This window comes from Haematobia irritans, unplaced genomic scaffold, assembly GCF_050003625.1.
Source record: "Haematobia irritans isolate KBUSLIRL unplaced genomic scaffold, ASM5000362v1 scaffold_32, whole genome shotgun sequence".
NCBI lineage: Eukaryota > Metazoa > Arthropoda > Insecta > Diptera > Muscidae > Haematobia > Haematobia irritans.
Genome location: NW_027445791.1, coordinates 29,098 through 47,659, shown reverse-complemented (window position 1 = coordinate 47,659; position 18,562 = coordinate 29,098). Strand labels below are relative to the sequence as shown.

The 18,562-nt window shown below is 32.7% G+C and overlaps 1 protein-coding gene and 3 long non-coding RNA genes across 4 annotated transcripts; 1 reads left to right on the top strand and 3 right to left on the bottom strand.

Annotated features, from left to right (window-relative positions):
* Positions 1-3,889: 3,889 nt before the first annotated feature.
* Cmtr1 (Cap methyltransferase 1) lies at positions 3,890-7,057 on the bottom strand. The gene is made up of 3 exons (XM_075314110.1): positions 6,917-7,057; positions 6,144-6,834; positions 3,890-5,639 (listed from the first exon to the last, which is right to left on the bottom strand). The coding sequence occupies exons 1-3, from the start codon at positions 6,941-6,943 to the stop codon at positions 3,937-3,939; spliced, it is 2,421 nt and encodes an 806-aa protein (XP_075170225.1). The 5' UTR covers positions 6,944-7,057; the 3' UTR covers positions 3,890-3,936.
* Positions 7,058-8,390: 1,333 nt separating this feature from the next.
* LOC142242530 (uncharacterized) lies at positions 8,391-9,137 on the bottom strand. Its single transcript, XR_012724138.1, has 2 exons — positions 8,672-9,137; positions 8,391-8,614 (listed from the first exon to the last, which is right to left on the bottom strand). It is a non-coding gene; the product is annotated as an uncharacterized LOC142242530 (long non-coding RNA).
* Positions 9,138-9,339: 202 nt separating this feature from the next.
* LOC142242531 (uncharacterized) lies at positions 9,340-9,992 on the top strand. The gene is made up of 2 exons (XR_012724139.1): positions 9,340-9,585; positions 9,646-9,992. It is a non-coding gene; the product is annotated as an uncharacterized LOC142242531 (long non-coding RNA).
* Positions 9,993-14,196: 4,204 nt separating this feature from the next.
* On the bottom strand, positions 14,197-15,502 carry LOC142242524 (uncharacterized). Its single transcript, XR_012724133.1, has 3 exons — positions 14,567-15,502; positions 14,427-14,501; positions 14,197-14,347 (listed from the first exon to the last, which is right to left on the bottom strand). It is a non-coding gene; the product is annotated as an uncharacterized LOC142242524 (long non-coding RNA).
* Positions 15,503-18,562: the final 3,060 nt, after the last annotated feature.

Below are 18,562 nucleotides of genomic sequence, written 5' to 3'. Positions count from 1 at the left end.
TCGAGTGCGAAGGATTTCCGACCAATCAGCTTATCCTCATTCCTACTTAAGACCCTGAAGAGGATGATAGACATGTATCTTAGAACTAGCGTGGATTCAAGTTTGCTCTCGAAACGACAGCATGCATACTCGAAGGGCAGGTCTACTGAGACCGCATTGCATGAACTAGTCAGCTTTATCGAAAGCTCACTATCTGTCAAAGAATACACAATCGTGGCGTTTCTAGACATCGAAGGGGCGTTCAATAATGTCCATCCGAGCTCAATATTAAATAGACTGACAACTCTGAATGTTGATCCAGGTATACTTAGGCTGTTAGACGAACTTCTAATAAAGAGACGTATTTCAGCCACAACAGTGAGGCGTGGTGTACACAGACCCCGGGGAATAAAAGATATATAGATTTCTATACTGATGGCTCCAAATTGAATGGACAAGTGGGGTTCGGAGTATATTCTAAAGATCTGGAAATTCGAATAGCGAAAAGATTACCTAATCACTGTAGTGTTTTTCAGGCTGAAATATTGGCAATAAGAGAGGTGGTGAATTGGCTGAGAAGTAATGTTCCAACAAATATTGGCATTAATATATACTCAGGCAGTCAACCTGCAATAAAATCCTTGGACTCTGTGTTCCTTGACTCAGAAACGGCCATAGACTGCCGCAAATCTCTCAACGAGATGGCTGAGCAGTACAATATTCACCTAATATGGGTGCCTGGCCATAGGAACATACCGGGGAACTGTGAAGCAGATGTGTTAGCAAGGCTAGGAACTACCTTACATATTGCAGGGGAACTAGAATCTGTTGGTATGCCTCTGGCCACCTGCAAGCGCTTACTGCGTGAGAAGGCTGTTATGATGGCCAATATTCGATGGGTAAATTGCAAGGGTTGTAACGACACCAAGCAAATATGGCCCCATTTAAACTTAAACCGCACACTAGATATGCTAGTGTTCTCAAGGCGTCAGATAGCACTCCTAATATCTGCTATAACGGGTCGCTGCCTGATAGGCGAATTTGCAAAAACTATAGGTGCGAAGTATAATGACTATTGTATAAGCTGTCATGACGTTGAGGAAAAGGAATCAATTAAACACCTCTTGTGTGAGTGTCCTGCTTTTTGTGTAAGGCGTAAGCGAATTTTAGGAGCATATAGCTTTAGATTACTGGCTGACCTGGAAAACTTTAACTTAAGCAGTTTGTTAATGTTTTTGAAGCAATCTGGTTGGTTCCACAAAAGTAAATAATAGAGAAGGTTCAGTGGTTAAGACTAGAAGTGCCCATATGTAATAGGTACTTTTAGTTAAATGTGGTATCAGAATGGACGGAATAGTCTAAGTGATCCTGAAATTTAATCGGGCTGCCACTTTAACCTAACCTAACCTAACCTAACTTCCAATGTTTAAGGCCACAGAAAGTCGATGACCTACCGTATTTTTAACGATTGGGGACAATCGTTTTTAAAGGGGGAGGAGTTAACGCTAAATATGTTCACTACTGTAAAAAATATAAATTTCTTTGTATTAATAAATGCAAACTCCGCAGTACAAGTTCAGTGACACATTATGAGGTCACTAACTTAAATATTAAATTCGAAACCTTTTATATACATATATATATATATATATATATATATATATATATATATATATATATATATATATATATATATATATATATCACGTGGGATTTCAGACATGGTGTCAAAGAGAAAGATGCTCAGTATGCTTTGACATTTCATCATGAATAGACTTACTAACGAGCCACAACGTCGAATTTTCAGTGAATGGGCCCTAGAAAAGTTGGCAGAAAATCCGCTTTTTTATCGACAAATTTTGTTCAGCGATGAGGCTCATTTCTAGTTGACGTAAATAAGCAAAATTGCCGCATTTGGAGTGAAGAGCAACCAGAAGCCGTTCAAGAACTGCCCATGCATCCCGAAAAATGCACTGTTTGGTGTGGTTTGTACGCTGGTGGAATCATTGGACCGTATTTTTTCAAAGATGCTGTTGGACGCAACGTTACGGTGAATGGCGATCGCTATCGTTCGATGCTAACAAACTTTTTGTTGCCAAAAATGGAAGAACTGAACTTGGTTGACATGTGGTTTCAACAAGATGGCGCTACATGCCACACAGCTCGCGATTCTATGGCCATTTTGAGGGAAAACTTCGGAGAACAATTCATCTCAAGAAATGGACCGGTAAGTTGGCCACCAAGATCATGCGATTTGACGCCTTTAGACTATTTTTTGTGGGGCTACGTCAAGTCTAAAGTCTACAGAAATAAGCCAGCAACTATTCCAGCTTTGGAAGACAACATTTCCGAAGAAATTCGGGCTATTCCGGCCGAAATGCTCGAAAAAGTTGCCCAAAATTGGACTTTCCGAATGGACCACCTAAGACGCAGCCGCGGTCAACATTTAAATGAAATTATCTTAACGTTTCAAATAAAGAACCGATGAGATTTTGCAAATTTTATGCGTTTTTTTTTTTAAAAAGTTATCAAGCTCTTAACAAATCACCCAAAGGGTGATTCTTTTGAGGTTAGGATTTTCATGCATTAGTATTTGACAGATCACGTGGGATTTCAGACATGGTGTCAAAGAGAAAGATGCTCAGTATGCTTTGACATTTCATCATGAATAGACTTACGATCTGCCACAACGTCGAATTTGCAGTGAATGGGCCCTAGAAAAGTTGGCAGAAAATCCGCTTTTTTATCGACAAATTTTGTTCAGCGATGAGGCTCATTTCTGGTTGAATGGCTACGTAAATAAGCAAAATTGCCGCATTTGGAGTGAAGAGCAACCAGAAGCCGTTCAAGAACTGCCCATGCATCCCGAAAAATGCACTGTTTGGTGTGGTTTGTACGCTGGTGGAATCATTGGACCGTATTTTTTCAAAGATGCTGTTGGACGCAACGTTACGGTGAATGGCGATCGCTATCGTTCGATGCTAACAAACTTTTTGTTGCCAAAAATGGAAGAACTGAACTTGGTTGACATGTGGTTTCAACAAGATGGCGCTACATGCCACACAAGATCATGCGATTTGACGCCTTTAGACTATTTTTTGTGGGGCTACGTCAAGTCTAAAGTCTACAGAAATAAGCCAGCAACTATTCCAGCTTTGGAAGACAACATTTCCGAAGAAATTCGGGCTATTCCGGCCGAAATGCTCGAAAAAGTTGCCCAAAATTGGACTTTCCGAATGGACCACCTAAGACGCAGCCGCGGTCAACATTTAAATGAAATTATCTTCAAAAAGTAAATGTCATGGACCAATCTAACGTTTCAAATAAAGAACCGATGAGATTTTGCAAATTTTATGCGTTTTTTTAAAAAAAAAAGTTATCAAGCTCTTAACAAATCACCCTTTATATATATATATATATATATATATATATATATATATATATATATATATATATATATATATATATATATATATATATATATATATATATATATATATATATATATATATATATATATATATATATATATATATATATATATATATATATATATATATATATATATATATATATATATATATATATATATATATATATATTTATTTATTTATTTATTTATTTATTTATTTATTTATTTATTTATTTATTGACGAATCCACTGAGGTGAAAATGTGCCTCATCACTGAAGATGATTTTCTTCGAAAATTTATCATCCACTGTTGTCATTTCTTGGAACCATTTAACACGTTGTTGGCTTGTGTATCTCTCCATGGTTCAAATTGAGTAAGTCAAATAAAATTCGGAAAAAACTTGGCGTTTAGGTGTGGTTCACATTCAACATCGGCTCTTACAATTTAACCACCATATTCAAAATCATATTCAAACCAGTATATATAAAAAAAAATAATTTTTGGAATTTTTTATACTTTATTTCATGTACATTGTTATCATTTGTCAAGCTTTAGTTTTGCTAATAACAAAATTTGTAAAATCGTCTCGATATAGAACATTTGTGTCTATTTTGTTGCTATTTTCTTCGACTTGGCAGGTGTTAGTCCATCTCCAGATTAATCGCCGCGCAAAACTGTTTCTAAACGAAGCATGAAGAATACTTTGTACGTCGATAGGCATTCTATCTTTATAGTATGAAGTTTTTTTAATTTTATCAAAATAGTAGAGCATATTTTGTGATTTGGATATTTGTGATACAAAGTTGTGGCAAATTTCACATAGTAACAGTATACCACCGGGAACAAAAAATTTGTTTTCATTATTTGCTAAGGATATTCCTAAACGTGAAGAGTTGTCCTTTAATGTATAAGGTCTCATTTCGGAAAAATATATATTTATCTCTTCCAACTTATATAATTTTTTGCTACGAATTGTAAGAGCGTTACCATCTTTGAACGGCTTATTAAGACTGTTTGAAAATTTTGTACACATAAGCAGACGATCGCGGAGGGGTGCTCTTCTAACGTCTTTCCCGCCTAGAATGATTGCATCAATTATGTGCAGAACACAAACTCGAGTTTGCGTGCGCCCTTCACCACTGTACTCAAATACGAGTTCTCCGTAAAAGAGGGATTTTGGTGAGATCTCGAACATATAGTCCAACTGTTCCCACTTTTTCATATCGGTGTATCGGAATAGTTTACCACGTGTGGTGCAAATAAAGAAACTGCTTGAATTTGCGCTAGTTTCTCTTCTTCCAACAGGTACAAAGTACCAATCATACACGCTTTCAATTTTTTTATGTAAGTCTTCCGATGACAACAACTCTGAGGGACTAGAGTTAAAAAATACCTTGTCTTCAAACCAAGTGCACAGAAATTCCTCCAAATACTGCTCAATTGACTTAGTTTCGGGGGCCTGTCTCAGCTTGTCCGGCAAATTCCACAAGTGCAGGCACGACTGTCTAATTTCCGACTGTCTTATTTCTTTCAGATGAGGATTATTACAGAATGCATAGATCTTCCTTAACCCAACAATTTGATTCTTTCCAATAGAATTGTTGGATTGTTTTATATAATCAAAGAATAATTCGTCCTGTGTTATTAATGCAATATCTACAATTTCCATTATGTCTTCTTCATTACGCTCGTTTAAAATGTTATTAACTAGATTCAAATAACTACAAATGTCGCTTGTATTATCTTTTTTCCACTTGCACACCAAATACCTTTCTGAATTTGCCGGGCGACTACTGTTTGGTTTAATTATCGCAATTTTATCGAAGCATTTGTACATAAGATATATCAGACCCACACTAAATGGTGTAAATATATCAAACAGTTTGCAGATAAAACTTCCATTGGGACGCAGTATTTTTAAAGCAGTAACACATTGACATAAATATAATTGCTTTGATAGAATTTCTTGTATATTTTCAAGGCCTTCTACAGAAAATCCTCCATCAGCCATTACGAAATGTACACCATCCACAGCATGTTTGCGAATATATTGATTGAGAGAGTCTTGGTTTGCTTCCACATATATGTCACCATCTTCGTTAACACCGTAGTATGGATCAAACGATTCAGGAGACCCAGCAAAGAACTTATCGAGCTTAAAGTCGTTCGCTCCCTTCAATGTGAATCCAAATCCTTTTGCCTCCCAACCTTTTCTGTATAAGATATATTCCGAAAATCCACCAGGGCCTTTAAACAAAATTGAATAACACGAAGATATTAATTTCAAACTTAAACAGTCTTCTAGATAAGTATATTTTATGTAGAGGAATCATATAAAATTGATGATTCAATTGTAAACAAATATATTGAACTCGCTTAGTTTATGTATTACAGTATTATAAATAACAATAATGCTTTTATTTTGGAATGATTTCATATCTTTAAAATTTAGGAATGTTTTAATATACCCACGTTTGTATTTGTTCGAGTATCGAAATACAATGTTCCAATTTTTCAAAATTAAACAGTCTTCTAGATATATTTCATTTAGAAAAATCTATTATTGTTATAAGCTCTATAAAAACAATATTCTTACTGCCGAAATATGTGCATTATTCTGAAACCCACTTTGATTCAAAGTGTCACCCACCATTACATGGAAATTTACTCTTTAAACAAAAGATAGCTCAATAGACCCCAACTAAACTAAATTAAAACCAGCTTTTGCTCGTACAATTTTTCTTTAGTTACCTGCGCATATATCTGCAAATAGTAGTAATTCATCGGATTCAACGAGAGGATTTCCATATTTATCTTTGGGGTTTGTAAACATAAAATCTAACATTGAGTCCATATTCGCCATCTTCACTGCTGCTCTGTTTTGAAATATAGAACTGCGTATTGTCTCAAATGGGTTGCTGCGACTTCTAGCCCTTCTTAAGTCGTTTTCATTTAGATCATCAAATATTGTCTTTGCGTTTAATATTCCTTCCAAAATGTCAGAATTTACGAATAAGTTCTCACCTTCCAAAGTTTTCTTACGTTGACCGTATTTAATGAAATCTTTCATATCTTGGAAGCCATATGCAAAGCCACATTTGTTTTCTAACCATACAACATTTTCTGGAATATAAATTTCTTCGGAATTGATGTCCCATTTTTCGTCTAGACTTTGCAATCCTTGCTTTAAGCCAAGTCCTTTTCTTCCATCTTGTTGGAACGCAACTATTGGTTCAAGGCGCCCTTGATTTTGTTTTCCAAGACCTTTGTCGGCTTTATATCCCATTTTCTTCATCATTTCCATTGCTTTGTTTGAATAGCTCCGGGACCATTCCGTCTTCATTTTTTTTGGAGCACTTTCGTAAGACTCCGACTCACTGTTTTCATCTTCCATTCTGCGTAGATTTGAATTGCACTTTATAACAAATTCAACGTTCGTGATCTGGAAATCATTAAGTATAGATTGATAACATATATTGCTGCACAATTTATTTTCAATATTTATAGCAATATTTATTTTCCACCTGAGTGATACACCAACGTAGTAACATTCGATAAAACAACAAACAACGAAATTGCAGGGTGGCGGCATATATAAAAAAACCCCCTAACAAACACAGGCCCAATAAAAGCAATCACTTGAAAAATGCTAAAATTGTACTCTTTTTCAAACATGGTTTTCAAAGGATTAGGGTATATTGAAGTTCTCAATAAGTGTGTAAATATAACCATAGCGGTAGGCGAAACATGTCTTCCGCGACGACATATACAATAACTCTGCCAACATTTTTTGAAATTGGGGCTCTTCTGAGAATCCCCACTACGTCGAAAACAATCATATACGACATCAAAAACTCGTCGGAAAAGCGCCGTCACTATTGAGAAGTTGTACCACGCCAAGTTACTACGAAAAAGTTTCTCATCAGTGCAATTATTAGGTGCCTATTTATCACTTTCGGAGAACGCCAATAAGAACCCCTGCAAACTATCAGAAAAAGTTCATTTTAAGGTAATTGTAGAAGAATCATTGTGGTCAAGTAAAACACGATTGTGTAGATGTTTATTGATTTGATTAAACATTTATAATTTCTTATATATATAACATTTTTCGGTTTATCTCATCACATTTAACATAATTTTTTGCATTAATAAAAGAATGATGTTGAGTTTTAAGTAGCAAGTTACATATTGCAGCGTCTATCAGCCAGTTTGTTTATTTTCGATGGAGACAGCGTACCTGGAAAAATATTTGAAAAACGATCACTTTATTCTATTTGGAAAGTCGAAAATTGTTCACCATATACCTTTCACAATTTTAAGCGTAATATCTATGTTTTCAGAACTTTATTTTCGTTTTTATTTAAGGCCGGTATGCACCTCTAGCGAAATTTTCGGTAGCAAAAATTTATTTAATTCTACAAAAAAAAAAAAAAACAGGGCTGTGTACACAAATTTTAAACCAGCTAATCGCTTTTAAAAATTGCTAATATATGTTCCAAATATTCCTCAAATAAATTGTTTATTATTTACAGACCTTTTAAAACTTTTACGCACACAATGATTGTAGTAAATTAAATGTTTGCTGCCAAAATATGCTTTTGACAACCCTGTTATTTTCATTAGAGGTGCGTACCAGCTTACGAAATTGAACGCCACCGAAAATTTCGTTAGCATAAATAGCAATGCATTTCTTATGGGAATGAAATTTTTCGCTAGAGGTGCATACCGGCCTTTAAATAAAAACCCTGCCAACATTTTTTGAATTTGGGGACTCTTTTGAGAATCCCCACTACGTCGAAAACAATCATATACGACATCAAAAACTCGTCGGAAAAGCGCCGTCACTATTGAGAAGTTGTACCACGCCAAGTTACTACAAAAATGTTTCGCATGAGTGCAATTATTAGGTGCCTTTATAGATCAATTTAGAACGACGCCAATAAGGGACCCTCCAAACAATCAGAAAAAGTGCATTTTAAGATAGTTGTAAAAGAATCATTGTGGTCGAGTAAAACACGTTTGTTTAGATATTTATTAATTTGATTAAACATTTACAAATTCTTAAAAATATAACATTTACATTTAACATAATCACTATCACATTACATTTAACATAATTTTTGGCATTAATGATGATGTTGAGTTACAAGTAGCGAGTTACATGTTGCTGCGTCTATCAACCAGTGCTTTCATTCCATGGAGGCAGCGTATCTGTAAAATATCTGAAAAACAATCACTTTATTCCATTTGGAAAATCACCAATTTGTTCACCAATATACCTTTCACAATTTTAAGCGTATAATCTATGTTTTCAGAACTTTATTTTCGTTTTTATTTAATTAAAATATAACAAGCTGGTTGCGCTTGGCGTTTCACAAAAAAAAAATGGCTTTTTTAACAGTAGGGATGGCAAATTACTTGCATGTACTTTTTGATGTACCTTTTCATGATGGTTGAAGTGACATTTACGAGTCTGTGGTAACGATGAGGTTGAAATGGAACTTTGAAATGCTGGCAGGGATATAACAAGCTGGTTTCGCTTGGCGTTTCACAAAAAATAAAATAGCTCTTCTAACAGTAGTGATGGCAAAATACTTTCATGTACATTTTGTACTTTTTGATATGCTTCCCCCATCACAGTTCGCGATGGTTGTGGTGACATTTACGAGTCTGTCGTAGCGATGAAAATGAAATAACAGGGTTGTCAAAAGCATATTTTGGCAGCAAACATTTAATTTATTACAATCATTGTGTGCATAAAAGTTTTAAAAAGTCTGTAAATAATAAACAATTTATTTGAGGAATATTTGGAACATATATTAACAATTTTTAAAAGCGATTGGCTGGTTTAAAATTTGTGTACACAGCCCTGTTTTTTTTTTTGTTGTAGACTTAAACAAATTTTTGCCACCGAAAATTTCGCTAGAGGTGCATACCGGCCTATAGTGAGACTTATATCATGGGAATCAACAAATGGCTGGTACAACCAAAAGTTGAGTATACTAAAAGAATCTTAGTTCAATTATAGGACGGGCATAAGGTAGTTGTTGCAACAAATAAATATTTATATCAACATCGACATGGTAAATGGTATGACGCTACAAAATTTGCAAAACGGGGAACAGCATTTACTTGATAATAGTCCGCAATACATTGAATAAAGTTTATCCCATAGAAAAGAAGTTGTCTTCAGGTAAGTATCGCACCGATTTATAAAAAAGGAATATTACAAAAGTTTCCATAAAAATTGCAGGCTTCATACACCAACAAACACAAATACTTTTTACGGATTTTTTATTGTATTAAGAATATAGGACGAGTCTAAGTCGATCTGTATTTATATCTAGAGGCTTAAGGAAGATATTTCTGGCAAGTATATATTGAATTAGGTTCTGTAGTTTGACCACATAATTGCAACCTAATAACCATCTGTCATTGGTATACAAACATTACTTACCTATAAAAAATTGTAAATTGTAATGTAAATTTATCTCACGTATATGTAGATCAAAAGCCTTTGTTGTTAGCACCTTTTGTATTTATTTTCGAAGTTTATTATGATTGTAAATCTTGTAATACATTAATAAAATCTCAATATAATCTGCCCTTTCATTTGATATTGGAATTTGGTTAGGATAATAGCAAAGAAAATCGAGGGCAGTTGCACCAACAAACAAAACAATTAATATGAAATTGCGACAACCAATGCAAAGTTGATCCAACATACTACCATCCCAATAAACACAAAAATGCTAAATTTCAACAATTTTTCAAACATTTTTTCAAAGGATTAGGGTAATATTCAAGTTGAGAAATTGTTGAGAAAATCGCGTTCTCAACAAAAAACAGACATTACCCTCAACCCAATAAACACAGGATAAGCGTTTTTCGAATGCAACAATTTTTCAGTTTGAGGGTAAATATAATTTTCAACATAAATTCAACTTGACTTGAAATAGCTCATCTTCAATACATCTTCAAATTGTTTGCGAATTACTTCCAATTTGCCAAAATGTTGACGAAATCTTTGAAATGGTGTTGAAGATAATATGAGAAAACTTTGACAAAACACTACCGTAAAATGCAACGAAAAAACCATGTGGTTTTCAATATTGGATATTAAACCTTATCCTTTCGGGTTAGTAAAAAGCGTCAGCGAACTTATTAAAACAAATGTTATAGTTTTATTTAATTCATAGAAAGTGTGAATACAGAATAATCAAGTTGACAAGAAGAAAAAAATTTTAGTATGTATATTCAAATTATTTTCTCAGAACAAAAATCTATTTCAAAGCTACTATTATAAAAATATTTCTATGTTATAAAGTGCTTTTTAACCAGGTAGTACAAATGTCCTACACCCCTTCTCAATTTATAATATAGAAATCAAATAAGTCCAATCATGGTTTTGAATTTGTTTAGTTTTACGCGTTGCAGAGGCTTCGTTAACATATCCGCTAGCATTTCATCCGTAGGGCAATATTCGAATTTTATTTCTTTGGTTTGCTTAAGTTCTCGCACAAAATAATATTTAACGTCAATGTGTTTCGTACGTGGATTAATTTTCTCAGCGTCTAATAGTTTAAGGCAGCTTTGATTATCTTCTTTGATAGAAATGTCTTTAACGTCAATTTTAATATCCTGAAAAAGCATTTTTAACCAAATAAGTTCTTGGGCTGCGTCCGCTAATGAAACGAATTCAGCTTCGGTAGAAGATAATGTTACATTTTTCTGTTTACGAGAAGCATAGGATATAGTTGCTCCACCCAGTTGAAAAACATAGCCACTTGTCGATTTTCTACCACTAATTTCTCCAGCAAAATCCGCATCAGCAAATCCAACCAAATTAAAATTGCTACAATTCAGACAGAGCTTCAAATTCTTTGAACCATTTAGGTATCTTAACAAACGTTTTACTTCATTCCAATCTCAACTGGGTGGATCAACTATATCCTATGCTTCTCGTAAACAGAAAAATGTAACATTATCTTCTACCGAAGCTGAATTCGTTTCATTAGCGGACGCAGCCCAAGAACTTATTTGGTTAAAAATGCTTTTTCAGGATATTAAAATTGACGTTAAAGACATTTCTATCAAAGAAGATAATCAAAGCTGCCTTAAACTATTAGACGCTGAGAAAATTAATCCACGTACGAAACACATTGACGTTAAATATTATTTTGTGCGAGAACTTAAGCAAACCAAAGAAATAAAATTCGAATATTGCCCTACGGATGAAATGCTAGCGGATATGTTAACGAAGCCTCTGCAACGCGTAAAACTAAACAAATTCAAAACCATGATTGGACTTATTTGATTTCTATATTATAAATTGAGAAGGGGTGTAGGACATTTGTACTACCTGGTTAAAAAGCACTTTATAACATCCCTGCCAACATTTTTTGAATTTGGGGGCGCTTCAGAGAATCCCCACTACGTCGAAAACAGTCGTATACGATATCCAAAACTCCTCGGAAAAGCGCCGTCACTATTGAGAAGTTGTACCACGCCAAGTTACTACAAAAAAGTATCGCATGAGTGCAATTATTAGGAGCCCTTCTGGATACATTTAGAAGGACGCCAATAAGAGCCCCTTCTAACAATCAGACAAAGTGCATTTTAAGATAGTTGTAAAAGAATCATTGTGGTCAAGTAAAACACGATTGTTTAGATGTTTATTAATTTTATGAAACATTTATAAATTCTCATAAATATAACATTTATACGGCTATCACATCACATTTAACACATTTTTATGCATTAATAAGAGATTGATGTTGAGTTACAAGTTGTAAGTTAAATGTTGTAGCGTCTATCAGCCAGTACTTTTATTCCCAATGGAGGCAGCGTGTCTGGAAAAATATTTGAAAAACTGTCACTTTATTCCATTTGGAAAGTCAAAAATTGTTCACCAATTTACTTTTCACAATTTTAAGCGTAATAACTATGTTTTCAGCACTTTATTTTCGTTTTCATTGAAATAAATTATAATAAGCCAGTTGCGCTTGGTGTTTCACAAAATATAAAATGGATCTTGTAACAATAGTGATGGCAAAATACTTTCATGCGAATAGTGATGGCAAAATACTATCACAGTTGGCAATTGTTGCAGTGTCACTTACGAGTCTGTGGTAGCGATGAGGATGAAATGGAACATTGAAATGCTGGCAGGGATAGAAATATTTTTATAATGGTAGCTTTGAAATAGATTTTTGTTCTGAGAAAATAATTTGAATATACATACCAAAATTCTATTGCCTTTAAGAAGTTCACATTTCTTTTCTTTGAATGTGATATCCAGACCTTTTTGGACTAATTTGGACACCGATATTAAATTACCTTCTAGTTCTGGCACATACAGTTGTGATGGACAAGATTTGTGGTGATAACGGTGGCACTATGAATTTAAGCTGCGGCTGTAGCTCGCCGGAAATGTGGGTTTCGATCCGTTATTATCCATCCATTTAAATATGAAGTGCCTGGTGTTGATAATAATTTCTCATCTTCCTAATTTCACAACAATGGACAAGTAGAAATTTAAATTTTCATAACAGAAAAACGGACGGACGGACATTCTTTAAACGTTTTTATAAAATCCAGGATATGAAAATTGTTTTATTAACGATTTACCGAACCTGTTGGACGTGGTTCGTCAGGCTACCCCCCCTTAACATGACCCTTATATAGATCATCCTTGAGATCCTTTCAGCCCATTATTCATATAAAGAATCTCCCAAGAAATTGCCGCGACACTTCCCTTACAAACCAGCTACATCCTCAATCCTTTAATTAAAAACTCAGCACATTTTTAATTTCAAGAATCGATTCACATTTTAATGTATTGTTTCATTTTCATTATAATGGGCTTTGTTTTAAAAATTTTGTATAAATAAAATTGAAAATAACCTTACAACTAGATATTATTTAGAAATGGAAATAAATAACAGTATAAATACAAATAATGGAATGATAACAATAAAATCCAAATTTCACTCACTTTTAGGGAACATTCATTATACTTTTTATATCATTAAATTAATTTTGTACCAAAGAATAAAAAAAATGAATTTGGATGTTATTATTATTATTTAAATACAAAATTATTTTTCTTTTTTTTATAGATTACAATTTTTCATATGAGCTTTTTCTTTTTGTTTTAAATTTTTATAAATAACAATTTTAAATTACTTTTTTTTAAGTTTGCATGCTTTTTACATAATTGTGTTTGTTTTCTTTCATAAAAATGATTTTTATCTGAATAATAATATTTCAAATATTTTTTTAATGATTTGCCTTTTTTAGCTTTTTGTACATAAATTAATAATATAAGCTTTCAAATTGATTTCAAAAATTTGCCTTTTTGATTTTAGTATTCATTTTATCAAATGAGATTTCAAAAACTTTTCTTTTTTTAAAAAATTACTTTTTATACTTTGCATTTTTATTAGTTATTCTTTCTTTTATTTTTTTTTTTAATGTAATTGAATCATTTGCGTTATTTAAGAAATTTTGAAGTTTTACTGATTTTCAGTTTTCTTTGTTTTTTTCTTTTACGTTTTTACAAAATGGAGAAATTGAAAAAAAGTGCAGCCACGTGATTTTGGGGTTACGTAAGAAGGCTAGTGTAAAATTTACGTTGTATTTTACTTTTTGTGAAACTTTTACTTTCGTGTTTGTTATTGTTCTTTAATATTTTTATAATTATTTTAATTTTTGAGTGGTCGATTTCTACTGTATTTGCTCATATGTATATTGTTTATGCATGTTGGAATATTTCTACTCACTTAACATTGTTTCCGAGTAGTAGAGGTTATTAACCTCGGGATTTCGAGTGCCTTCAGGGTAGATATGTCCCAAAACGCCATAGACCAGATGACAGGCGAATTCCTAATTAGCGAAACCAGTTGTGTCACAGGGTTTCTTAATCCCAAACTCCTTTAGTCTTGACACAAATCCTATTATTCGCAACATATAATAATTAGATAAAAAGAAATGTAACATTTGTGCTGGCGCACATTGTTCATTTATTCTTACCCGAGGTGTATTTTATAAAATGACGAAAAGTTAACATAAATCCAATATATCCGCTTATTAATGTTGCAATAATATCTATATTTAAAAAAACAAAACACTATAATCCCGTCCAGAGTATTCTATAATTTCCACAACTTTACCGAAAAAAATAATATTTCCATATACCGATGCCGATTTAAAAATTCAAATTTGCAGGTTATTTTGCACTAACAACAATACTGCCAATTCAACTCCTATGTGGGAGTACCTTATTTGAACGCACTGACTTCGACTTTGACTTCACTAATGACAAGCGTGAGTTGCAATAAGTTGTGCTAAGCCTGTCTCACGACTTTGTGTAAGGTCAGTCTCCACAACTCTCTTTTTTAATCACAACTCTGCATTCGCTACTCCCCTTTCTATACAACCATGTATGATATGTGCGTTGCCCATTCTAACCAATAGATGGCACTCATGTGTACACAATGGTATTTTTAGACGTGATGTCTGGTAAGGTATAGGGTAATTCTACCGAAACCTTCCTATCAAATCATGATGATGGCAACAGTTAATAAAGGGAAATGGCGAATCAGTCTTAATATCGACGTGTCGCGCAAAGAATATGAGACATGCCAGAAATTCCCCAGTAGGCAATGAAATACTTCATATATTTACAAGTTGTACAATAAATCATACGAATGGTAAAATTGTACGAAATGTATTTCATATGTTATATGGTGGCCGTCACAAAGCCAAATTTTTGTGTTCGGAAGCAATGAAGAAACAAAATTTGGGAAGTACGAAGTCGGACACCAAGTTATTCGAATATAGTATTATTGCTTTGTCCATTACTCAGCAAAACTACAAATAAATCTTCCCACTTGAACAGAAATTTCCTCTTTTAACTACCATAAACATTCAAATGAATAAAGTCGACATTCAACTCCCTGTATTCTGCTAAAAAAAAATGCGCGAACAGCCCTAATGTCAGCATACGCTGTCCCATAACGCCCTCATTTAGGTCTCGTCTGCTCGTTTCCAAGACGTATCGTAAGGTGATATATCGTGGACACTAATCGCCATAAGGCAAAAAGAAATGAAAAAGCACGCACAACAGCTACCACCACTCAGATATTTAAGAGCGTCCCTTCATATAAATCTAATTTTGGCAATATTCAATTTAATAAATAATCAGCCGCCAATAAGAACACTTAATCTGAGCAAAGTTATTGGTGTGTTTCCTCAAACAAATAATCCTGTGGTCCTAATGCAATAAGAAAATAAGGCGTCATTTGCAAGGTTTGCAGACAATTGTTGCATGTCCCCAGACTGTCTCAGTGGACAAAGGTTCCCGTGGAAAAGTAACTGCCTTCTGTTGTCCCTTAGTTGTGTCAAACCCTGCGCTGTAACCGTCATCACTTGCAGTCATAATCTTGTTTGGTCTCCATCGCACCAAAGCTCTAAGGGCACACATTGTCCACTCTATGGGCATCCACATTATCCCCATAGGAAGCAAACACATAACATAAACAACCCTTGCAGCAAGCAATAAACCTATTTCGAAGAAAATAGCTCAACACTATGGTACCACGGCAGATATTGGTGCCATTTCTATTTGGAAAACCACAATATTAATGGTTGGCATCCCTCACAAAACCAATTCAACTAGTCTATCTGGTGTTGGATATCGCCGGGACGATCACAAGGTCGGTGAATAGAGTTCCGCTATTGACCATTAAAATAACGGATAATGCGGTAAATATCCTGCTTCGAACCACTAACAATAATTGAACAATTTATTTCATTTCTATCAGCTCCACCAACAACATCTCCTGGCCATTTTCATGAAGTTTCGTTAGGCAGTTAACAGCAAGTATATCGCAAATATAGTCCCCTGCAGTTAACTTTAGCTAAACAATGGAATATATAATGGAAGCTTAATAGAAAATGGACCAGTGGGATTTCAAATTGCCCATTTCCAGTTTGTAAATAAACTAGCATGATGACCATTTACAGTGGTCATATGTACATACGTATATACAAACAAAAACCTCACTGAATGGTAGACGTTGTTCAATTCCTCACCGGTTTTTCCGAAGACATTTCCTGGAAATTAAATCTTGTTTTATCCTTCGGGAAAAATCTATTGTAGATAAAAAATCTTCAGAATAATTTTTGCTAAATTCTCTCCAAACTAAAATTCTAAATAAATTTTCTTTCTTTTAAGAACTAATACTTTGACAACAGTTTCTATAGAAAACTATTTCGACAAAATTCCCCCCAGTAATAAATTTCAAATATTTACTATAGAAATGATATCTACGGAAATTTTATATAGCAGTAAACTTTTGACAAAAATTTTCTAGATAAATTAAATTTTCCAAAACAAAATTTGTATAGAAATAAAAGGTAGTTTGTATAGGAATAAAATTTTGTAAAAATAATCAAAATTATAGTAACAGTTGCTTTAGAAATAAAATTATTATTTTTATATATTTATTTCTTTCTATATATTTATTTCTATATATTTATTTCTTTTTCGCCGAAACTGTCTATTCCTATAAAAAATTCTAAAAATAACACTAATATCATTTGAAAATTCTTTTTTTAAATATTTATTTATTTATTACTCTAAAACATAGCCAGATTTTTGGGAGCTATGAGCTATATATCATTTTATATAAAAAGTATTAGAATCACGGTTGCCACTTATGTCAAAAATAGCATATCAGCAATTTGAAGAAAATTAGAAGAAAACTACCAAATTAGAAAAAAAATATTTTGAAGTTGTTGATCAAATTGTAGTGGTTAGTTTTATTCGAAGGAAATGTATTATATCGAATTTATAGAAAGTTTTGTTAAAAGTTTATTTCTATAAAAACAGTTGTCAACATTTTATTTCTAAAAAAAAATTATTTCTGTACAAAGTTTAAAAAAAAAGAAGTTTATTTCTATAGAAGACATTGGTGGCAATTTTATTTCTATAGAAAATTTTGACAAAAATTTATTTCAAAAGAAAAAATTTCCAAAGTTTTATTTCTATGGAAAATTTTGTCAAACATTTATTTCTAAAGACAAAAAATGTGCAAAATTTTTATTCCTATAGGAAATTGCGTCAAAAGTTTTTGTCAAAATTTTTTAAAACTGTTATTTCTATAGAAAATTTAGCAAAAATTTATTTATTTATGGGATTTTCACAGGACTTCCTATAAAACCCGAAATCCAAAAACTTTTTATAGAAAACAAATCTTGATAAAACTTTATATAGGAATGAAATTTTGACAAAATCTCAAATGCATATTTCCGATAGAACTGGAATTTTGACAAAATTTGAAAATTTTTTGCAATAAACTTTAAAGGATATTCTCTTTTGAATTGAAATTTTAAAAAATACACTATAGAAATTACATCTTGACATAATCCCTTATGTAAATGAAATGTTGACAAAATTCCTATTTTAACAGAAGTCCTTTTGATATAGAATCTCTTCAATCCCAGAAAAGTTAAAAATCACATCCATCATTTAAAGGACACTAATATTATCCAATTACGAAAGTAGATAATATAGTAATTTATGGTATCGAGCCCGGTTAAATAAACTTATTATAATTGGGATATTTAGTCCTCTGACTGAGTATTAAAAACGCAGTAGTTGTCGTTTCCTTCCTTTTGGTAACAAAAATCATTTACGATACAATCACGAAATTGCTCGATCTAATTAACATTTTTAATTGAAATGTCTTCAATCACAATTAAACAAAACAAAGAAATTATCAAAGGTCAATAAAAAAAAGAAATAATTGATCCAATTAAAACTAATTGACTCTATTAATCTTTGGGTTTTTTTTTTTTTGTTTTAATTTAAAAAAAAAAATGTTGAATCGATTAAAGTTTTAATTAAATTAAAGATTTTTCAAAACTCAATTACAATTTTAATTGGAAAAATTTTCCTGAATTTTTCCTTCTCGATAAAAATTTTTAATATAATATTAAAATCATTGGATTCGTTCAATTGATGTGATTGACCTTTGTCTTGAAAAAAAACTCAAATACAATAAATCAAGCTGTATTTTATTTATTGTTTTTTTAACTTCCCTTAAATTGTTTCATGCTTGAAAACTAAACTCTTCTTTCATGTAGGCTCATGGAATGACTGG